Below are 24,783 nucleotides of genomic sequence, written 5' to 3' on the forward strand. Positions count from 1 at the left end.
ATAAAAGATTGTATCAGTTTAGATGGAAGTAGGGGGCCCAAAGCATTAAAGATGTTAACATAACCCAGTCACTCTCCAATTATTAAACAGTGTTAAACAAGGTTCAAGGTTTGGTGTATAGAGACCCAAGTCTACTTAATACCATGGCAAACACATCATTAAAATCAGTTTAACCTTTTATTAGCGATACAGAGAGAAAATGCAGCTTCTGTCTCTGATGTTGACTCTCACTTGCAGCCTAACTGCAAAACACAGGCATAGCACAGGATCTTATCAGCCTCTCCCAAGACCTGGCAAATTTGTACCAGCATTGGGCTGTTTAGGGCATTTCTTTAGCTTCCTCTTTCTGGTAACAGATTTTCAGCAGTGTTTCAAAATATGCAGCCTTGGTGACTAGGCCAGACTCTTATTTGACAGAAAGTAAAAGGAAGGAGATAGGAAAGAGAAGAAATAAGGTGGGGGAAGGAAAAGGACACGTGGGGTGGGGTGGGATGGGGAGAAAGATGTGTGACAAAGTCTTGCATCCTAGATGGTGTTTTAGGATTTAACTATAGCCAGTGGAAATGGGAGCATCATCTGGCTCCCTCTCTGTGGCCTGGTCTGTCAGGACATTTTTCAGGATTGGGATGAAGAAGGTCCAGCGTCCCAGGAGACTATGAGAGTGGCAGCCATGATGGTGAAGCTCTCTCCAGTAGCCAATTTTTCTCCCTAAAGTCTCTTTTTGAGGACTGCAAAAGGGTGCAACAGGTGGAATAGCTCACCCTCTTGTTATTTTGTCTACCTATTAGGCCTAATTTCTGACACACTGATTGGGTTTATTGGTTTTCAAATCTGATAATAATCATATGTATTTTTTTTGGTAGAATGACGGTTGGAGAGAGAAATGAAATGGAAAAACAAGTAAAGTCCCTTCAAGAAGGTTATAACCTCTTATCTAATGAAGCTTTGAAACAACTGCAGGGGGCACAAAATGTAGGTGATGAAAAGATGGAGGAAAAGGTAATAGCACAGAAAATGTTGTTGTTGTGTTTCTAGCTGTAGTACATTATTCTTTTTAGATTTACTGCATGGTTGTGGAACAATATATTAACAATGAAAGGAGAAACTGTATTTGATTGTACGTATCAATAAGCTGAGACCTGAATCAAATGACTGCAGTTTCTATATATTTGTATAATATATGTAGTCTTACGTGTGGATATGAACATTCTGTTCATCAGAACTTGCGTGAAGAGTCTTAATACTATGTGCCTTGCATGAACAAAGATAAGCAAATCATCCATCTCTTAACTCTTCTCTTTAAAAACCATCCTCTGATTGCTAGACAAGTTTGTGTGCTGCAAAAATATGACACCATAAAATAATATGGGTTAATCTCTGCCATGTACTCCCCCAGAGATATCCCAGAAGATATATAGTGTTCCAGGTTTTCTTTAAATTCCAATTGGGTATATGGTTGGGACCACATACAGTAAATAGTTATGAGGTACCACAAGTACATTTTTTATAAACCAATCTAAATCTCAAATATGGAATTATATCATAAAGGTATTGTGAATATATGTGTGCGTATACAAGTAGAAGCAATGTCTTGTATAATTATTTTTAAATAATGTTGCCAACCTGATTACATACTTTCCATGGAAACTAGTTGAAGTATTTGGGTTCTATAATATCTGATTCCATATGTTTGGGTGTCTGTGCAAAAGTGCTGTATGCTGTAAACATGAGTAGCATGGTCATTTTGTATCACATACTATTTTTGAATCTTCTAACCTTTCACAGACACTTAGAGCATGACAGTTTGCCTTCCAGGTATATGTCCTATTGTTCACTATATAATAATCTATTCTGCTGCCTTCCACTAACCCTATTTATGTATGCAGAGCATAGATTTTCAATTCACAGATGCATGTTGATTTTAAATCTTTTATTACATCGTGTGCTGTTGAATCACTGACATAGATCACTTGCGCATTTGAGCTGCTAATACTCACAGCATTGTCCCAGTCCTGGTAAGTACATGATTTTGTGCTTAATATGTATTCAAAAGCAAAAAAAAAGTTTAATATGTACAATTATAAAATTACTTAAAAGCATTCTTTATATTCCTTTTTAGGTGGATAAAGTTATTGCTGGTATCATTGATCAAACAACTGGAGAAGTCCTTTCAGTCTTTCAGTCTGTTTTAAAAGGTCTAATTGACTCTGAAACTGGCATTAGATTGCTTGAGAATCAGCTGATTTTATCTGGGCTAATTTCACCAGAATTAGGAATATGTTTTGATCTCGAAGAAGCAAAAGTCCATGAACTTATTGATGAACAAACTCTACTGCAACTACAGGAATTAAATAATGCTAAGAAAATTATTTCAGAGTCATCATTCACAAATCTTCCAGCTGTAGCTGCTTTAGAACAAGGTATTATTCCAGAGACTCTTGCCATTAAAATTCTTGAGATTCAGCTTTCCAGAGGATATCTAGTTATGCCAGCTACAGGGGAGCAACTCACTTTGCACAAAGCTTTCCAGAGGAACCTGGTTTCTGCATCTTTATTTTCAAAGCTTTTGGAAAAGGAAGACACATGCAAAGATCTCATAGACCCCAACACTGCAGAAAAGGTTTCCCTGGAGGAGATGGTTCAAAGAAGCATAATAAGTGAAGAAACAGGGTTAAGACTTCTACCTGTAAGACCACAAGAAAGAGGTAGAATAACTCTAAAATGTGGAAGGCAGATAAGTATTTTGAGAGCAGCCCATGAAGGTCTCATAGACCGTGAAACCATGTTCAGGTTGCTGGGAGCTCAACTACTGTCTGGAGGTATAATCGAACCTGACTCAGGGCATAGAATGACTGTGGAAGAAGCCATGAGACAAGAGTTGATTGATCAGGACGCTGCTTGTGGTATTCTGACTCATCAGATTCAGACTGGTGGGATATTATGTTCAAATTCATCTAAACGCTTAACTGTAGATGAAGCCATACAGTGCAGCTTAATCTCATCTAGCAGTGCACTCTTGGTACTAGAAGCACAGAGAGGCTTCATTGGCCTCATTTGGCCTCATTCTGGTGAAATATTCCCCATATCTACTTCTTTACATCAAGGGATGATAACAAATGAACTGGCAAGCAAAATACTAAATGGCAGGCAGAAAATAGCTGCAATTTATATTCCTGAAACATGTGAGGTACTCAGTCTGGATAATGCCGCACAGTTAGGGGTAATAGATGGTAATACTGTATCTGTTTTGAACAATGTAGTTTTACCTGATAAAATGCCTAACATGGAGGATTTAGAGTCCTCTTGTAAAAATGCTGCAAGATGGTTATCATCTTATGAATTCCAGCCATCTGCATTTCATGACCATAGACAGGAACAAGAAGTTTCAGGTACAGAAGAGCCAATGCCTCATAGTGTAGAGCAAACTAAAAAATTATTCATGTCTTATCTGATGATAAATAGTTATATGGATGCAAACACAGGGCAAAGACTTCTGTTATATGATGGAGACCTGGATGAAGTTGTCAGCATGTTGTTGGAAGGTGATGATTCTGCATCCAGTGCTGATGTGACAGAAGGAGGATTTAGTAACACATATGTAAACTCAAAAAGAACTGATCTGAAACAACCTGACAATGTCATGTTTAATAATGTCACAAGCAATGTCCTGCATGAGTATACAGGTGTACAGAATACTTTTACTGACAGCAACTTAAAACAGCCTGAAGAAGATATTCAGAATGATAAATGTTCAGAGAGAAATGATTTTCACAGTAGAGCAAATGTCTTTAATGCTAATGGTTTTGAACAACCAGAATGTACATTGAATTCTTTGGTGTCTAAACCTGAAGCAGAAACTGGAAATATAGTAGGTAGTACTCAAAACCCTGAAAAAGAGAATGCATTCAAAAGTTTTCAAGAATATCCTGAACAAACACAGATGGAATGGTGTGAGCATGTGTATCAGCAAGCAAACTCTGGAAATGCAGAAAGGCATCTTCCAAAATACTCACAAGGAAATCTTATTTCAAGAATAGATCAAGACAAACCCAGCATGCCTGATGGAAGAGAGATCCTGGGTAGGGAAAGCAGGACTTTTAAAACTTCGGAAAATTCCTTGGGTATAGATGATTTGTCAGTTAATAGTGAAGTCAGTGCTGTTCAAGAAAACAATCCAAAGTATGGCCCTCACATTTTGCACTCTGATGATAAGAATATGTTAACTGATAAAGATATGAAAAAATGTGATTTTCACAGAAGTCACAATTCATTCAGCCACACAGATATTGAAAACAGACTTCTAGGAGAACTTTCTGGTAAAGAATTAGTGAGTCAAATTGTTCATAATGAGCATAAGCATGGCATGCTACAGTCTAAAGAGAATGAGTATGGCAGGCCATCCCTTGAGGACTGTACCAATATGCCTGATGGACTACTCCCGGAAGACAATAGTGATGTGCATTACAGGCCTCTGTTGAAAAACAGTACTGATACATGTGGCAGGTCACCACTGGGAGACAGTACTGGCATGCAGGGCGGGCCACCCGTAGAGGACACTAGCAATGTGCATCATAAGGCTCTGTTGGAAGACACTACTGATACACCTGGGGGGGCATTGCTGGGAGACAGTACCAGCATGCATGGCAGGTCACTTCTGGGAAACAGTATCAGTCTGCATGGTGGGTTATTCCTAGGGGACAGCAATGCTATATATGGCAGGTTACTACTGGGAGATAATGGTAATAAACCTGGTGATCTGCTGCTGGGAGAGAGTGATGGCACCCCACAGTGTGAAAATAACTATTTGCAGCAGGTTGATGATGAAGATGATGATGCCTATGACACTCCTCAGGTTGATGATGAAGATGATGATGCCTATGACACTCCTCAGGTTGATGATGAAGATGATGATGCCTATGACACTCCTCAGGTTGATGATGATGATGACGATGCATACAACACTCCTCAGGTTGATGGGTATGATTCCTATGACTCCCCTCAGATTGATGATGATTGTAGTACCTCTCAGCTTGAAAATGATGATACTCCAGAGCCTGACAACACACTCTTAGGTGTCCAAGAAGAAAGAGATGGGCTAGTAAATGTGAGGGAAGAACTAAACACTTTTCAAGATGTGAGTAATACTGGAGATAGTGTCCTGAGCGTTAGTGAAGTAAGTCAGACAGATTCCTTTGAGATGATACATATGGCCTCAGGAAGTGCTGGAATGTTAGACGCCATCTCTGAAGAGGAGACAGAAAACGTAGGGAAGGTGGAAGAGAAGGAGCAGACACTACCAGTCATGAGAGAGAGTGAAGAAAGTGAGAACGGCTTTAGTCCCTTATTGAGGCTGCATGAAGCTGAAGTGCAAGGAGACCGATATGAGGAATGTGAAATGCAAGCAAAAAGTAACTCTAATGAGGATGAGCATGAAGGAATGCAGGAGGAGGAAGAGGAGGAAAATTATGATTATATGGATTATGATAGTGATAGTTATGATGGAACTGATGACGATGATGATGATGATGATGATGAAGAAGAAGAAGAAGAAGAAGAAGGAATAATGGATATTTATTACTCACGGTGTCGGAATAAAAACATTGGTATCCAGCTTTTTGCTCCTTCCAAAGAAATGGTAGATAGTGATGAATGTAATCAGAATATTGATGCCTTGGATGGTTATCTTCCTTTAAAGCACATGGCAGTTGATAATATTTTGCAGTTAGATTCCAGCAGTCAAAAAAGTGATCTATGCTCTGATAAATCCAATTTAAAAAAACATAAAAATGTATCTGATGTTTCTGAAGAAGGAAGTCTTGATCTTACAGATAAAACCAAAGAGGAAGGACAGCAAGAAATTGAAAGTTCTGAGGATTTGGTAGAAAGCAAACATATGTTTGAAGTTATCACTGAAAATATCCAACCTGAAAGCATCATTGGCACTGAATGGCTGTTATCTAAGAGTGAAGGAAGTCACCTCACACAGCATACGACTCTAACGCCTGATCTTGTCATGAATGATACCATGGCAATAGACCCTGCAATCATTCAGGAGGGATCTGCGTGTGCATCCCCATCTGCTATTGCTAAGCAAACTGGTGCTGCAAACATTCAGACTCAAATAGATTTCCTCCCTTCAGAAGATCTGTTACCAGTTCATATCATAATGAAAAACGAGAACAATATATCTATGCCATGTTCGAATTATGAGCAAAGACAGAGCACAGAGGAAGACATACTCGTGAAGCACATGTCAAATAATGTGACTGGCATAGAACTGCTTAAGGTAAATTCATCCCAAATGGATAATAATGTAGTCAGACATGTGCCTTATGTCAATGATAGTGATAGTCTAGGTTCTTTCACTGACTTAGTACACCCAGTCACAAATAAAGAACTTGGTCAAATAGAAATAGGTATTGACATTCCTAAACAAAATATAAACATGGTGACTATTATAAAGGAAAGTCATATCCAGGAATTAAGTAAAAGTCCCATTCATATGGAAAGCCTTGGAGAAATATTTGATGGATCTATTAAAACAGGTTGTGAAATTGCTGTTTCAAATGAAGAAAAAGTAAGTGTTGGACAGGCCTCAAGTGATGCTAAATCAGGACATGACAGTGACTTTGATACAGTGAAATCAGATGAATTTATGGAAGAGTTTGACCTTTCTGCTTATTTAAAACAATGTGCAAAAGGCCTAAAAGCAAAAGATATTTCAGAACTGAATAAGGCTGATTCTTGTTACCTTAAGGAAGGTGAAACTGATGAAAATTGTATACAGAATGGAAAAGAGTTAGTGATACCTGACTATATTATTGATAAGGGAACAGGGCATCCAACCAAATTAAACTCTAATGCTCAATCCTCTCCCCTGACAGTTACAGTAAAATCAAAGGGAATTAATGTTACCAAAGAAAATGAGGCTATCATCTGTCAAGAAACTGATAAAGTTCTTACAGACACGTCAGAAAATGACGTGATAGTTAGTCATGAATTTGCCTTTAAGAAAGCTGACACAGAAGGAAGTACTGAGAATGTCCAGGTGTCAGAGGACAGTGCTGAAACCAGACATTCTGGGAACCATAGAGGTGCAGCAGACTTTTCTTCTAGACCTTTGGATAACATAGGTGATAGCTTAGATAATATTGTGCAGAAGAAATGTGAAACACTGGTTTGTTATAATGGAGTAAAAAACATTATGGAACAGAATACTTTACCCAACAAGACTGATTTAATTGAAAATGGTGTCAGGAAAGAAAAGCCTGTAGAATCATTTCACAAAGAAGTGATGCTCCCCAAAGACTTGCAAGTAGAGGAAGGGATATCACATCCTCCTGAAGTATCTGACACACTAATTGAAGATGTAAAGAATATTTTAAAAAAGAAATTGAAAGATGGCCATGTTTTCTGCAAGCAGGAAGGTGAACCTTTAAATTACTCTGACACAAAATTTTTAATGCAAAATTTACTTAAAATGATTAGTCGCACACATTTGGAGAATGAGACTTCCAGTGAGTCAAATATCAAGCAAACATGTGATGACATTAGCGCTACAGTAATGGCTACCCCATCGTGCATAGATCAAAAGGACTATGGTAATCTTCAGTTATCTTGGCCTGATAACAGTAGTCCTGACCTCCTCCTTGATATATTGAAGCAAAACAACTGCAACCAAAAGACTGATGATAATGCATATGAAACAACAAGTGAAGAAGCCCAGAATGAAAGAGACCAAGAGATAAAAGCTACAGCTCCTAAACTTATTACTTCTCAGCTTGAACAAATCTTCCAAATCCCACCTGGAGATGAAAATTCATACAGATTCGAGGAATTGATGAGTGATTTGGCAAAAGACTTGTTTACCATCTCACAGACTGCTGATATCACCACAGATGATGAGTGTGCAAGCAAAGCAGAGGAGCTGGGTACTCTTTTCTCAACAGAACTAAGAGAATTTGGATCAGAAACTCTCAGAGGGAATTCATTGGTTCACAGCACAGCTATTATTTTGGAAAATAACCAGCAGCCTGAGAAGTCAGACAGTCCATCCAAAAGCTTTTCTGAGGATGTTCTGCAAATGAAAGAAGCTGTCACAGGAGACAACCCAGTAGGCATGGTAAGTAACAACTGGCACAGTTACACATTTTATGTTAAAGGAGTTGCATGCATCCTTTTAAATATTGGAGATCATTATTAAACAAAAACAAACAAAAAACCCACATATCAAACACTCCAATTGTAAATTTAAAACAAATTGTAATGAAAACAATTGTTATGTTTCTCTATTATCTCAGAAAGCATTTTTTGATTGTTAAAACTTATTTTCAGATGTTCAGTGGAGTACAGCAGTGTTTAAAGTATACAGAGAAACTGCGAGGACATTTGACAATGGTTCAGGATATGAAATTCCACTTAGATAATCAGCAGCCTATTAGTAACAACATGGAAATGCTAAAAACCCAACTTGAACAATTAGAGGTAAGTATAATATATTTATTTCTATGGTATACTAAAAAGCATATAGGTAATACAGTGCAGAATGCTATAGAAAGCCCTAATATAAAGAGAGAGATCATGTGGTTCAGATTTTAAATACAATTACATGAATTTACTTTTAAATCTGTTTCTCTTAGTAAATTTAATGCATCTTGTTTATATTTTGTTTGTAGTCATTTGAATCAGGATTGGCTACCTTTGCTGTTGTTCTAAAAAAAGATATGAAGTTGACAGAAGAGTTTTTAAAGTCTCTGCACAAAGATGGTCCCAAAGAACAACTTCAGGAGCTAAAAATAACACATGAATATTTACAGAAGGCCTTTTTTGTGGTCTGTGACATGTCTTCAAAGCGTGCAAAACAAATAGTCTTTGCTGTTGACTCTGAAATGGTATGTTTCTATTAATGATTTTTGTGTGTGTGTACTTGCTTCACTTTACTTTAAAGTAGTTCAGTTAAAAATAAATATTTTGGTTTGGTTTTATTTTAACATAAATTAGGTGTCAGATTTGCTTTCATTTAATATCAGATTTGGCTGGTTAGACTGTGATACTGTAAATAAATATATAACTTTCCTTTCTAGTCTAAGCTTTCAATATTGCATCAGGAACTTCTAAGCAGACTTCAGAAGTTTTCAGACCAGATCACAGAAAACAGTAAAACTGTGAACAACCTGACAGTGAATACTAGTGATATAGAAAATGTGAAGCAAAGCTTACAACTGCTCAAGGCAGGTATCATTGATGTTAAATGATAAAATAGTATAACTAATTATCAAAAAGGATAATGTAATGTTGGCTCTGCTTACATCTGAATGTGTAATGCAGGACTGCAACCTATCCCAGTTATTATAATTACATCCTATGCTTAAACTCCAATCTCTTCAATGAGTTTAATGTACATTCCCAAAACAGCTATGGAGGGTGCTTTAAAGAAACAAAAGTGGGGAAAAATCCAAAACCATGAATTCAAGTGCCTCCTAAACACCCTCTTCATGTGATACCCGTGAAGACGTGAAGAGAATCAACTGTTCAAATGTATATATGGAATGTAAAATGTGCAATGACTTAATTGGGGTTTGAATAGGGTTTCAGAATGTTTAGTGACTTCATTAGGGTTGCATGAGTGTAACTGAGGGCAGAATTTGTCCACAGGGTAGGGAGGAGAGTGGGGTGTCACTCTAGGTTGCAGAGGAAGGCAAGAAAGCCAGTGGTAGGAAATACCTTCAGTAAACATTCTCCCATTCCTAGTTTTTTGCAGAACTGCTCCTCCAGTTACACAAATGGCTCCCCAGTAGTACCTCTTCAGTGTTGATGGTCAGTCAGTCCTCTGATGTGAAAAAAATAAAAAAACAAATAAGGAGAAGACTGAGCACCATCATTATTTGGAACTTGATATATATAAACCCCTGATCAAGAAGGCAAAACAAGCGAAAACTCAGCCAGTTGCCTTGTCTTGGAATACAAGTTTTTAGACTAATTCCTCCTTTTGGTTAAAATTTTCATCAAAAACATAGTTGAACATTGAGCGAGAGATAGTATTATTTCTCTCTGAAATATACTTTATGAACCCTGAACCTTTCTTTACGATCAGTCATTTCCACTTGTTTTATTTACAGAACAATTCAAAAGAGCTTGGCTGTATGAAGATACAACTGGACTCCATAGCATTTGATGTTCAGTTCTTCATTTCTGAACATGCCCAGGATCTTTCGCCTAATCAGAGCAAACAGCTGTTGAGGCTCTTAAATAGTACTCAGAAGTGTTTTCAGGAAGTACAGGAAACAATCACATCTCAGATGGAAAGTTTAGAGGGACTGTTACAGACAGCACAAGATCTTGGTGATCAGAAGGTTTGCCTTTCTGTGACAGTGTGTGCTTAGTGTTTTATTGATATAGATGAGGAATTTTAATACAAATGTGTGATTATGTCATAACAGAAATGAGTTGCTTGGGAAGCATTGGCTATAGGGTTAAATATGTTATAATATCCTATACATTTTATTATTTTTGCCTTCATTATTCTACAAAGACTATCAATCAGGTTTGATAAATAGTTGTTATGGTCTTTCTGTGTTACAGCCATTCTTTTTAGAGCTATCATATTAGGAAGTGGATGGATACTTGAGTTTTCAAACATCATTATTGACACAAAAGCAAGGGGATCAAGTCTAGTATTTCTGTCAGACTGAAGGAAAAGTATTTGTGTTTGCTTACAATCATGAATAACGTAGCAATTGTGTTTGTAATTAGCTAAATGATTATAGTCAGGGCTGACTTAGAGGATGCTCTCAGTATATCTGTACATCCCTTCCTCTCATAGCAGCACAAATGTAAGCTTCAGAAGGCAACAATTCATCCACTACTGATGTGTTAGGAAAAAGTTATTTAGAATCTTGAGGCTTTGTAACATTCTAAGAAAGTTGTTGCCAAGGTGCTATGGCAGAGAAATGTATAAAAATGGGTGAATGAGAAGCATCTGTAAGAATTTGGTAACAATAATGATCATGCATGTTTTATTCCTCTATATTGCTTAAAAGATGCAAGCATTTTCTACACAGGTAACATGCATACCAACTAAACTAACACACCCATCACAACTAACCTCTGTTTTGGTATCCTTTTTCAGAACTAATAGTGTTTATCACAGATTTCAAGCGATTAAGAGATGTGGATTTTCACCTCTGTTGGTTGGAGGTTTCACTTGTACACATATGCATGGCCAGATTTCTGCTGGGCAATTCCATCAATACATGATCTCTTTTTACTTACAGCATATGTAAGGCTTATGATCCATAACTGTTACATATTCACCTTGCTCAAACTGTGTACCACTGCTATCATGTTTACAGCATACTTTTAAAATGATTGCCTCGCAATATTGTTGTTTAAAAAGTAGTTTGTAAGGGAGCTTCTGATGATGCCTATGCAGAATTTCGTGTTTTATTTTTGCTCCAAATTAGGATGTGGCTGAGCAGCAGCAGGAATGCAAGGAGAAACTACAGGAAATATGTGATCTCTTTACGCAAACAGAAAATCGACTCATTGGTCACCAAGAAGCTCTTGTTATCGGAGACAGCAAGGCTGAGTTAAAACAATACCAAACCAAACAAGAGGTGAAAACTTGACTAAACAGCAGCAACCTTAGTAATCTTATGATGTAGTTCTGATTAGTTACAGTCCATAAAGAAACCAATCTGAGATTAAATTAAGAAGACTAAGGCAGGTTTTAGGTTAACAATAGCAAGCCCTGACTGCATGGGGGATGTAGAAACAGGAGCTGACTCAGGATCTCATGCTGGTTCTGTGCTGAAAAGAATTATGGCACTACTGATAATGTGCTTGGTTCTCTGCAAGGAAAAGTATTGAAGAACGATATCCAAATTTGTTATGTGATACCCTGGGCCAGTTAATTTACACAGCAATTTTGACAGCAGCAATGGAAGTGGCCTCTCAGTTTTCCCAGTGGTTTGGAAATTAGCACAACATTCCTTGGGATAGAAAAACAGGACAGAGAGGGAAGGAAAGAAGGAAAAAGACACAAAACGATGCTTTGTTGACCGAAGCTAAGGGATTGAACCTGTACAGTGCTCCCATTCAGGGTGGCTTGATAAAAAGCAAATAAATAGACTGTCCTGCGACGCACTGTATACTTTCAGAAACAATCTTGTAGCATGCCTGAGATCTAACATGTGATTCTGCAGTTCAAAAGCATTCTTGCCAGATGTGAGAAAATCACATGTAAGTAAGCCCAAGCTTATTATGTCAAAATCATACGTGACCTTTATAACTGGAAGCATGGAATGTTCTGCTCACATCGTTATTGAAACTTTTTTGTAAAAGGATTTCTGTACCATCTTTTTTCCCCATAAATTCTGTCCCTCTAGTGATGGCAACAGATTCCCTGGGTACCTTTTTATAACTTTTTCACATTTTCTGTTATAATCTTGTGACAACATGTACATCTGAAAGCTTTTCATTTAGTTTGCTATTAAGCCCTGCCCTTGTGCTAAAACTTAAACTTTTACTCTGTTAATACTGAGGGAGAACTCTCACTGACATCAGTTAAGTTTTTGCCTCAGTGAGGACTTTAGGATTTAGCATTGTATGTTTTTTATTATTATTTAATATTTATATTATGGTAGTGCACATAGGTCCCAGGAAGGATCAGTAACCCATTGTGCTGAACAAAAGTAGACTCATTCCCTGACTCTAAGAGCGTATTGTCTAAGATTACCAGCAAAATTCCAAGGGAAAGAAAGCGGGATAGACCAAGTTATTATGTACAAATATGTATTTGCTTTATAAATATCCTCTATCCACAACTGCCCCAAAGCCTAGCCCTCATTTCTTGATTGATTTCTTGTGGGCATCATGGTAGAAGCAGGTCTTGGGAGGGGATTTGAAGGAAGAAAAGCTTCCTTATGGATCAGTTCAGGGAGAGCATTCCATGTATAAGATGGGGTATGGAAGAAAGCACGAACATTTTTTAGGGGAGAAGTTGTATCTTATTTAATATAAAATATTTACTGTGTCCAAAGGAAGGGCATCCAAAATATTTGTTAGTGCGTTAAAATGAGCTGCTCTTTCTCAAGCTAAATGTCAAAAAACACTACAAAACCCACAAGCCCATGTGAGAGTCCAAAACTTTTTATCTGGTGGCACCATAAACATCACCCTGCTCTTAAGGGCCTTTGGCTTATGATTCTTCCTTATAATCCTTTACATTAATTTAGACCTACTGTGCCAAATTCAGAAGTGAGGTGTAAGGGTTGAGATGTAATTACATGCTGGTAATCGGTTATGAGTTTAAGTGACTCTAAAACTCTCTGAGGCAGTCTAGAGGGAGTCTAAGTTCGTGCAACACACATATTGAGAGGAAGGGACCAAAAGAAGGTATACGTCAATCAGTTTAGACTCCCTCTAGACCTGCTTCAGCTCTGGACTTATCCCAGGACTGTTATGCAGAAATGCATTATTACTATGGTCTGTGGAACATTTGACTTATCCCACTCCAGATTGTTAAATGAGTTATTCTTTAATACTTTAACAATAGACTTCTTTGCTCTCCAAGCTAATGACTGGAACCACACTCTTGATCTCTCAAGCTGCCAAGGCTCAACTGTGAGATATGCGGGCGGGGGGGGGGGGGCAAAATCCCATCTGAGAAACAGAAGCATAACTCATCTGAACTAATGTACAGTAATAAAAGTGAGTTTACAAGAATGTGTGGGATAAGATGAGTTAGGCTGTCTCTCAGTGAGGGACTTCTGAGAAGTTTGAAGTGAAGTACAGGTAGATAATTTATCTACCTTCTTTTGTTGTTTTTCCCACAAGGAGTTACAGAAAGATATGCTGGCAAGTGCACAGGCACTGGCAGAGATTGTGAAAAACACTGAGATGTTCTTGAAAGAGAATGGAGGAAAGCTGTCACAAGAAGACAAGACTATTCTTGAACAGAAACTTAATGAAGCTAAGACAAAATGTTTGCTGCTTAGCCAGAAGGCAGAAGAGTCCAAAAAAGTCCTGGATAAAGCTGTGACAACAGCTATTAAGCAGGAAACAGAAAAGGTTCCTATGCAACAATTCTACATCTTTATTTGAATTTTTAAAAAGTCTTGGGGGAATAGTGTTTCCACTTATTACTAGTTTGTCAATGAGAGATGAAAGTCATATTTTACTTGGGTTACTATCAAAGTAATTAGTGCATGTTTGCTTTACAAATACAGCAAATTCTCAATATGTCAATTAACAGATATTTTCAGATTTAACAACATATTTTTAAATACTTAAAATCTCCACATTTGAAACTATGTAAAGGCTAAAAATGATTTCAGATTTCAAATTCTGAGTTTTCAATGTGTAGGTTGCCGCCATAGAACAACTGGAAGAGAGTAAAAATACGATTGAAAATCTCTTGGATTGGCTGTCAAATGTGGATAAGGCAGCAGAGCATGGGGATGAGAAATGGACGCTGGCAATAGAACAGAATGGAACCCATTTTAAAGAAGGGGATGTAAAGGTTTTGGAGGGAGAAGAGGATGAAGTCAATGGTAACCTGTTGGAACTTCAGCAACAGACTGAAACCCATGTAGATGGCAGAGTAAAACCAACAGACAGTAACCTGAACCAGCAGTATCAGAAAGTCAAGGTACTATATGCGCATGTTACCAGCTATGGCAAATATTCAGCACTTAGGTACTATGGTAATAAGTCCACTGAAGTCAATGAAAGCCTATCCATCAGGCTTCAAAGAAATACGTAATGTACATTGATAGATATTCTGTTAAAGGAGAAGGCATTAAAAAGTGTCAGTGTTTGTCAGTTACCACACAGGTACCCAGTTATTTCCTGTTGTAAGAATGGGAGAAACTGCAGTGTTCTCAGTGGCAAATGTTGACATCTTAATGGTGATCACAGTGCCCTTCATTTTTCTAGGCTGAAATGAACACAGTACAATGTTTATTGTAGATAAATAAAGTACTGTAGGCAGAAACACAGCTTCATAATCTTTCCTCATCCTTGTCAAAGATAAATTATTAGTTCTGACATGTTTCCCTTTGATGACTGAACACTGATTGCACACAGCTACCGTTATTGGATTGTTGAGATTATTAAACTACATTATTCTCAGTTTAAAAGTGACAAATTCCCAGAGGGTAATGCACCATATTATGAAGGCTTCAGCAGGAGCTGCAAAACTCCATAACAGAGCAATTTTAAGATATCTGCTCCAGTCAGCATATTTGATTATGACAGCCTTCTGTATTTTAGATACAGTTTTAACAGCTCAAACCCTTTTACATTCTGAGTGATGGAACTGATGAAGGATCTGCAGAAATTGATCAAAGAAACACTCAGTATTTTGGAATAGCTTCCATGTAAAACCTTCTTAAAGAAAATGGAAGCATAGGTGGTTTCGTTTGTACCTATTAGTGCTCTTCAGAAAATAGTATTAACAGAGGGCTCAAATCTGATCTTCGATAACTGTCTACCACACATATATGGAGAAGCACTGGAGCCCATTTTACAAAATACATGGTCATTGTTTCTATAGGAAATGAGGCACTTCAGGAACTGAGGTGTTTTAAAAGATATGGTTTTTTTTCCTCCCAGAGCCAAACATGTTTTACATCGGGTTCTTTTAATGTGTATTTATAGATCCTTTCATTTATTAGTTTTAACTTGGTGAAATCTATATAGTATCTAATGTGTATGGATTTTTTATGCCATAGAATGGCAATTTTTCTATAAGGAAAGATATTTTATAATCATCTTGAGAACTGTTTATTAAAATCCAAAAATGGAAATATAAAAATTAGCAATGACTTTTATTCACTCAAAATCAATAGGAAATATCTATTCTCCCATTGATATATACGGCCCATGGTTAGAACCAGTAGCTATTGTGTGTGCAACTGGTAAAGGAATACTTACACTTATAAAAAAACTGCCCATCATTTAGCATGTTATATAATGAATCCTATCTTGAGTGATCACCCATGGAATGAGGGAAAAAAAATCTTGGGAAAATTTAAAGTGGTGTTTTCTGACTGGGCTTGCCTATAGTTGGTAATCCATGCAAGTCACTGCACTGAGTTGTGTTAGAAATATAGGGCTGGGTCCTCAGCTGATGTGCATCAGTGTTTCTCCAAGTTCCATTGATGTCAAAAGGGCTTTGCCCATGTATACACTAGGGTCTGATTTGTAATTACCAGTAGTTATTTTTTACAGTTTGAAAATGCTATAGGTAAACAATGAATAAGAGTGGCATTTTTAATGAGCAACTCAGAATGTTGAAGGGCTTTATCACACCTCTCCTGATAGATCAGATGATAATTTTTGAGTAATCTAATTTAAACATTCTTTCTATTCATTATTTACATTAATCACAAATTGTTATCTGATCAATCAGAAGAGATGTGGAAAAGCCTTTTAACATTCTGAGCTGCTTTGTAATTTTGGTCCATGTTGTGCTATCAGTTTCTAGACAGAACTCCTCAGTGATTTCAGTGGAGACTTCTGATTAAAAAAAATGTGCTGTGATGGAACCTTACAGGAGGATACTAGTCGTAAATATTTTAATTTTTTTCTTATAGGCGCAACATGAGAAAATTATTTCTCAGCAACAGGCTGTTATAATAGCAACTCAGTCTGCCCAAGCGCTACTTGAGAAACAAGGCCACTACCTTTCCCCTGAAGAAAAAGAGAAGATGCAAAGGAACATGAAGGAACTGAAAGTCCAGTATGAAACTGCTTTAGCTGAATCGGAATGGAAAATGAAGTTAACGCACTCTCTGCAGGAAGAACTTGAGAAATTTGATACAGACTACAGTGAGTTTGAAAGCTGGCTGCAGCAGTCAGAACAAGAACTTAAAAACCTGGAGGCTGGTGCTGCTGACTTCACTGGTATCATGACCAAGCTCAAAAGGCAAAAGAGTTTTTCAGAAGATGTTATTTCTCACAAAGGCGATTTACGGTACATTACAATTTCTGGACAGAGGGTGTTAGATGCTGCTAAATCTTGGAGTAAAAAAGATGGTGTCAAGGTTGACAAAGATGGTATTGATACTTCAGCTACTTACATAGAGGTGCAAAGTAAACTGGATGGTGCTTCAGATCGTTTCAAATCTCTTTATACTAAGGTACGTTTTATTTACATCTGAATGCGTAAGGGGAAAATAGTTGGCTCATCAAATATTTGTGAAAGATGATTTACCATTAAAGCAAACTAGAAAGGAAGTGATAGATTCTCCATCTCTTGAAGTCCTCAGGTCAAGGCTGAATGCCTTTCAAAGAGAGATACTTTAGTCAAGCACAAGTTATTGGAGTAACTGGGTGAATTCTGTGGCCTGTATTATACAGAGGTCAGACTAGATGATCTAATGGTCCCTTCTGGTCTTAAAAATCTATGAATCTATGAAAGCAGAATGTCTGAATAACATTTTGGAATGGAAGGAAACTCTGTGGTACCTCTAGATTTGTCTACCTACTGCATCTGCCTATCATTTGTGCCCTTGATTTTTTTCCTTCCAAGTGGTAACCTATCTCTAGTCCTATTAATAAAACAAATACAATAAAAGCCAGGGCCTGCCAAGATTAGCATTCAAAATATAAATTTGTCAGAAAGCTTTAATTTATCTGTGGCCTATTCTAGTTTTTCCTAGACTGACCTCCAAAGTTGGCAGTGGGCTCTCAGAAACCATTGTCTTTAAGGAGCAATTCCATTCCCTGGCCAATGAGAGGTGTGGGGACAGTGCTGGGGGGTGGGGGCAGCGTGCAGAGCCACCTCTCCTCCCCAGCCCCCCGCCAGGGGCTGCAGAGACATGCCAGAAGCCGACGGCTTCTGGGAGCAGTGTGGGGCCATGGCATGCAGGCAGCCTGCCTGAGCCCTTCTGTACCAGGGCCCCCCTTAGTCCAGGGCCCTGGGCTGCAGCCCCTGAAGCCCCTGTATTAATCCAGACCTGCTTTGGCACTATTCCCTACCCCTTTTCTGTGTGATTGCCTGCAGAGCCCCTGCAGAGCTGGACTTTGTGTTGCAGAGATGGTGCGGGCTCCCTTCATAGCCTCTGCATATCCTGGTACAGCCTATGCAGAGGAGGTGAACCAGTTCTGTAGCCAAAGGGCCCTCCACACCTGCAAAGCAGAGGACAGGGTTTCCCATTCTATGCTTAAAGAATCACACTATGATTTTTAAATTTGTGTTGAGTGTTTGAAGTAATTTTCTATGTGCATTTTTAAGTGGAACTTCATTGCTTTTGAGAGGTGTTAGATTAACAGTCTCTTAAACTTGGCTTTCACTAGTCCACTAGAAAGGTTTAGCATGGGCAGCAGCAGTGCTAGCTTCTCCACGCTTCCCTGCCAGCATGTCTCAATGCTGTCCTGGAAGGTTAACTTCTAGGGGAGGGAAATGAATTCTGTATCTGTGTCTTTCGCTCTGAGGACACCTATTCACCAGGAACTGGACTAAATCACCAACTCATTTCACATCTGACTCATCAACACCCTTCAGTTAGCAACAAATGTCACTCCATTTACTGTTCAGCATGGATAGCACCATTATAATTTTAACCTTCACAGTTGTAACGTAGAGTTGCATTGATCTGTTTAAGGGAGATTTATATGTGTGTCACTGTAGCTCTGCTCAGCAGTCTTATCCCTGTGCCAGATGTTCATAGGCTTAACCCTGGGCATAAGCTGCTACTGCTGTAGTGTTGCATAGTAAAAGGTCCATCTTTTGGCTGGGATGTTCCTGTCACTAAAGGCATGTCTACGCTACAAACGTAAGTTGACCGATGTTAGGTCGTCTTACAGCCATTGCAGTAATTACTGCAGATTTACATGTCCACACCACCCTCCTGCTGTCGGTGCTGCGTGTCCTCACTAGGAGTGCTTCCACTAAGTGAAGAGGGGCTGTGTGGGGGACTGAGAGCCCAGGCTCTCAGCTCTGCACGGAGGTCCCTTCTGGGAGCCCAGGCCAGGTTCTCAGCTCTCCAGTCCTTGCTGGGAGCCCAGCTACCACCCAGGCTCGCATCTGTGCATGGAGCTCCCTGCTGGGAGCCCGGCAGCTGCCCAGGCTCCAGGCATGAAGATCCCTGCTGGGAGCTGGGAGCCCAGGGGGACAGCCGGGCTCCTGATGCGGAGCTCTATGCCTGGAGTCCAGGAGGCTGCTGGGCTCCCTGAGGGGAACAGGGAGCCCAGACAGCAGCCTTGCTTGGAGCAGGGAGCTGGGAGCCTGGGCGGCAGTTCAGTTGGGAGTAGGGAGCTGTGATCCCGTGTGGCAACCTGGTTCAGGGCAGGAAACTGGGAGCCCGGGCACCAGTTCAGTTGGAAGCTGGGAGCCCGGGAAGGAGTTCAGTTGGGAACGGAGGAGCTGGGAGCCCGGGCGGCAGTTCAGTGGGGACCTGGGAGCTGGGGGGCAGCTGGGCTCTAGCTGGAGCCCTCCCCTCCCCCAGCTGCCAGGGGTGACAGCCAGAGCTGTGAGCCAGGCGCAGGATTTTCAGCTGGGAACCTATCAGCATTTCTTGTCCATTTCACGGCTCCAGTAGGGGGACATGAAATTGATTAGAATGAGGGCCAACAGCTGATGTAAGTAACACAATGTCTCCACAGACATTGTTTGGTTCTAACTACATGGCCATAAGCGCTATGCTAGAAGTGGAATTATTATGTCGCTGTAGTAGACACTTACATTGGCGGGACCAAGGTTGTAGCGTACACACTGACACAATTAGGTCGACATAAGCTGTCTTAGGTTGATCTAACTCTGTAGTGAAGACCAGGCCTAAGACTCATTCTTGCTCATCACTTTTTGTTCTCCAGGTAGATGTTATATAGTCTCTAGCACTTTTCAACTTGTTTTTCTGGCCAGCATTCCGTTTCTCAATCAAGGCTTCATCCTATGAGGTACTGTTGAAGTCTGTGAGAGCTGAGGGCGCTCAGCCCCTGCTAAATACTCTGCGTCTTGCAGGATTGAGTCTTATGATGGTTTTTGAGTGAGCTCTTGCACGATGATTGTCTAAGTCATTGATTTAGGTCAGGACATGACACCCTCATTATGAAACCAAATTCTGATCTGTTTTCTTGAACATTTGGTGAGCAAGCGTCTCTCCCTGTTTGGAGAAACTCATTGAGATTTTCTCACTAAACCTGCAGTGAAAAGTAGGATTGAAAGCTGCTGTTTATTAATAGGCTGGATTCTACCTAATTCTACCTAATCTAATCTAGGTGGGGGTAAAGACTTTGTATGCAAGATTTTCAAAGAACCTCTGTTCTGGGCATGCACACAGCCTACATTCCCAGGTGCAGATGGACATGTATGTGCACATATGGGTAACTCGCCAAGCTGCCCTGTGCATATGCACATTTAGAACACACACCCTGAAGGCTCTTTGAATGTTTGAGCCTAAATGTTCAGAACAAAAAAAGGCCTAGTGTATCTTAGACATTTCTTCATTAAATTATACTTTCCTAAGACTGGAGCAGTGGGACTGAATGCTGGGTATCCACAGCATGGGGGAGTGCTCTAACCACAAGACTACATAGTTATTGTCAGGCATGTTCCCCCTCCACACACAAATGACTCTTCAATTATTTATCCAAAGTGCAACAGCTTCAACAGGTGAGATTGAGGGAGCCCCACCTATCTATACCATAGCTCAGTGGTTAGGGTACTCACGTGAGCGGTGGCAGATCATTGTTCAAATCCCTTTTCTCACTCATGCAGAGGGGGACTTGAACCAGGAGTCTCCCACATTGCATTACCTCTGGACTAAGAGTTCTGAGGGAGCTCCCCCACCCCCCAGCTGTTTTGTGAGAACTTGCCTCAGGGGTATGATCGGGTGTACTCAAGAGGCTGCCCTGACTTAGGCAGCCAAATACCTATCTTCCCTCATTTGTGACTCGCTCTAGGATTTAGGTGGGAGATAGACATCCAGACTGGAATGAGGAAGCCATGCACTGGGGCTTAGGGCCTAAACCATGGAGTTAAGCGCCTAACTCCTCTTGTGCATCTGGGCCCCAGGGTCTTTTTAATTGAGACTTTCCACATTTTGTTTGTGTAATTGATGGCAGGAGTGACTAGAACCTTGGAGAGATGCTTTTTAATCTTTATATAAATCTAAACAAATAAATCAAGTTATAGATCAATTTTTAACATACACTGTTTTGTACATAATCATACCAAGGGCTCTAGTCCCCTTTCAGATAAACAGAATATCTTGTAATGTTTGGCCACTAGGTGGAGACTAGGTACCAAGTGTAAAAGATACAATTGGAATATCGTTTTTCTAAGCTTCAGAAAATAAATATTTAAAGTAACTATCGGTAAATATTATGACTTTATGCAACCAGAACAATTTGCCAGTGAAAACTGTCTCCATAGATACCAGAAGAATTTCCCTAGCATTTCATTGCTTGGCACAATTCACTGTGCGAATGGTGAGGCATGTTAACTTAAAAGACTAGCATTCTGCTCTGTCTGATCAGAAAAAAACACCACATTTTACAAGACCAACATAAAGTGTGAACACTTTGCCAGTCCCTTAGCAGGTAGAGACTTGTTATAAATAAGCCACTTTGAAAACCAGGGTCTTCTCTTGCCCAAATTTTAGGGTCCTTGCTGACATCCCCCATGTGGGTTTCCGTACTAGGAACAAAGTAAAACAACTCATGACCATGTTCAGAACTTGGTTTAAATTAACAGTAAGCTTAGTATTTTTTTTTTCAAAACCAACCCAAAAACTTCTGGCAAAGCAGAGAATCTATTTAAAAGATTTGAAATATTTTTCTCTATTGTAGTTTCTCTTGTTTAGGCTGATTCTCCCCTGTAGCTCTTCCAAAGTGTTAGGGCACAGAGAGTGAAATGTGCACCAGATTCTACTCTCAGTTCTACAAATGTAAGTCAGGAGTAACCCCACTGACATCCATAGAATTACACTGGTATAAAACCAGTGTAGATCAGAATCAGACCTAGAATCAGTGTAGATCTGATCAATGAGATCAGAATCAGGCCAGATATTAGCAGATGGCATAAGTGTCATCGCATGTGTATTTTTGTGCATATTAGCTAAGGTCTCAGAGAGCCAACTGGGCCGACTCTTGCACTTGCTCAGATCTCTGTGCAGATGAGGGCTTCATGGCAAAACTTCTGCTGAATAATCCCTAACATTTTAGCTTATTTGCAGCATGTGGTTTAGGCAATCCCCAAACAATTATCTTGCCCAGCAATATTCCTATACAAAATATCCATTTACTACTAAAGCAAATGTAATTGTTTTTATTTAAAAAATCACCTAGTCTAATAATTGTCCAAATTACATTTATTGTAAAAACTGCTTTAGGCACTGGTCAAAGTTTTCAAACTTGGGTACCTAAAGCTAGGCACCTACATCTGTATTTTTATGCACATAGAAAAGGAGTTTCGTTTTTTGAGATACTGAATATTTGTAGCTCCCGGTGACTACATTTTAAGGTGGCTAACTGTAGACATCCAAATGTGAAATACTGGGCACTGTAGATTGAGCAAAATCTTTTTATGAGCACAATATGTTACTGTGAAATCCCTAAGAAATCCCACTCATATGAAATAAAGTATACATTTTAATGTCTGTTTTTTTCCTTCTACTTTTTTTAGTGTGGTATCCTTGGAAATAACCTTAAAGACCTGGTAGATAAATACCAGCATTATGAAGAAGCCTCATCTGGGCTTTTGTCAGGTCTCCAGACCTCTGAAGTCGCTGTGAACAAACAGCTGTCTGAGCCAATTGCAGTGGATCCTAAGAACCTCCAAAGGCAACTAGAAGAAACCAAGGTAAAAAGCCCCAACAAACTAAATAAATCATCGCTTGTTGTTGAAAGGACAGAATAGTCTAATATAATTTAAATGATTACGGGCCAAATTATTGCATTTTATGTATATATGTAGCTCCTATTGACCTTGAACTTGATTGTCTGAAGTTTATCTGAAAATCTTTGTGTTAAGAATAAAGCACATGGCAGATTTTTACAGAAACTGGCTTATGCGGTGAGGAAAAAATGCCATTGATGGTGGGTGGGAGCCAATAACTTCTTAGTCATAGTTATCAGGTGAGGGGGTAAAAGCTGGAAGGTTTAGCAGCTTAGTGGAAACTCAGTGATTCTGATAATTGCTGCTGTGAACACTTGGTAGCAGGAGGGGTTTGAGGCTGTGGTTGCTGATGGAGAAGGGAGCATCATCTCTCTGTATCTGACTTTCTGCTCTGTTTTTTTCTCTAAAACTCACTGCTTTTCTCTGATACTGTCTTATATCAGATGCTGCAGATGAAAGTGTAAGAATCTTGCAGTAGGCAGATGTAGAAAATCTGTCCTCTACATTAGGTCCTATCCTGATCTTTAAGACCTTCCCTGGGGGAAAAAACCCATGTTTTTGCATTGAGATAACTAACTCAAGATATCTGTCTTGATGTGAAATCCTAGTGGAGATAAGGCAATATAGTTTCCTAAGTTCCCTCTGAGCTGCACAGCCACGTGGCCGTGCAGCAGCCTATTAAGAGCCATGCAGGCACTCAGGGCTGCGATGGGGAGAGATGCCTCTCCCTCAGCCCTGGACCTGCTGCGGCACCCCTTCCCCGGCCCCAACTCAGCCGAGCCCAGACAGTAGTACCATGTTTATAATTGCGCCGGGCCCACACTCCACTTCACTTGCACTGCGGCCCAGCGACTGCAGCACTAGCTCCTCTCTGGCCCCTCCCCGTGCTCCTCTAGGTCTGCTGGCCATGGACTTCTCTCCGTGCCCCTCCTTCTCCCACTCCTCTCAGCCGGATGGCGCTGAGGGCTCCTCTTTCTACCTCCATCACCGGCAGGTAGCAGCCGCTGCCTGCCTGCCAGTGACCGGGGATGGGGGGTGGGGAAGGAGCCCACAGCTATTGCCGCTCCTACAGGCAACCAGTGAGAGGTGGTCCGCTGCTTCGTTCTCCCCTGGGGAGCCTGAAACGCGGACCATCACTGGGGGTCCGGACTGCAGATGAACCTGCCATGGCCCAGGGAGAGGCACCCCTCCCCTGGCCCAAACCCCTCATCCCCGGCCCCACCCCAGAGCCTTAACCCCCCCCTGCACCTTCCCCAAACCCCTCATCCCCAGCTCACACCCCCAGATGGAGCCCTCACCCCCCGCAGCCCCAAACCCCTGCCCCAGCCCCTTCCTGCACCACAACCCCCCTCATCCCCAGCTCACACCCCCAGCTGGAGCCCTCACCCCCTCCTGTACCCCAACCCTCTGCCTCATCTCAGAGCCCTTGGCCCCACCCCAGAGCCTCCAGCCAGAGTCCTCACCCTCTGCTTCCCAACCCTCTGCTCCAGCCCTGAGCCCCATCCCACACTTCGAACTCCTCGGCCCCGCCCCTGCCACATGAGTTTTGTTATGTGCACCAATATGGAGGTGATGAGTCACACATCACCTCCATATTGGTGCACATAACAAAATTAATTCCGCACGTATGTGGGAAAAAATTAGATGGAACACTGGTGTACCTCAGTATAGCTAGTTAAGGGAAACCTCAGGCTACAGGTTGACCTTACTAACTACACTGAGGTAAAAACAATCTGTGCCTGACTGAATTCTCCATGCTCTGTCCAGCCAAATGAGAGGAATCTCATGTGGCTAGGCATAGTAAGTACAGTAGAACCTCAGAGTTACAAATTGACCAGTCCGCCACACACCTCATTTGGAAACAGAAGTATGTAATCAGGCAGCAGCAAAGACTCCCACCTCCCCAAAGGCAAATACAGTACATTACTGTGTTAAAC

General features: G+C 40.3%; 1 protein-coding gene across 8 annotated transcripts in view; it reads left to right on the forward strand.

Moving 5' to 3' along the window:
• DST (dystonin) overlaps positions 1–24,783 on the forward strand; it is a 436,076-nt gene that overhangs the window by 281,078 nt on the left and 130,215 nt on the right. For 7 of the 8 annotated variants that reach the window (XM_039528296.1, XM_039528299.1, XM_039528297.1 and 4 more), the window contains 6 exons: positions 864–999; positions 11,463–11,615; positions 13,837–14,070; positions 14,366–14,650; positions 16,599–17,144; positions 22,634–22,810. In XM_039528296.1, the coding sequence (XP_039384230.1) occupies positions 864–999; positions 11,463–11,615; positions 13,837–14,070; positions 14,366–14,650; positions 16,599–17,144; positions 22,634–22,810 (1,531 nt within the window). Of the gene's footprint in view, positions 1–863; positions 1,000–2,119; positions 8,123–8,334; positions 8,485–8,675; positions 8,892–9,083; positions 9,231–10,118; positions 10,353–11,462; positions 11,616–13,836; positions 14,071–14,365; positions 14,651–16,598; positions 17,145–22,633; positions 22,811–24,783 lie in introns of all 8 variants that reach the window. The other variant, XM_039528295.1, reaches the window with a different exon arrangement.

This window comes from Mauremys reevesii, linkage group 3 (assembly GCF_016161935.1).
Source record: "Mauremys reevesii isolate NIE-2019 linkage group 3, ASM1616193v1, whole genome shotgun sequence".
Classification (NCBI taxonomy): Eukaryota; Metazoa; Chordata; order Testudines; family Geoemydidae; genus Mauremys; species Mauremys reevesii.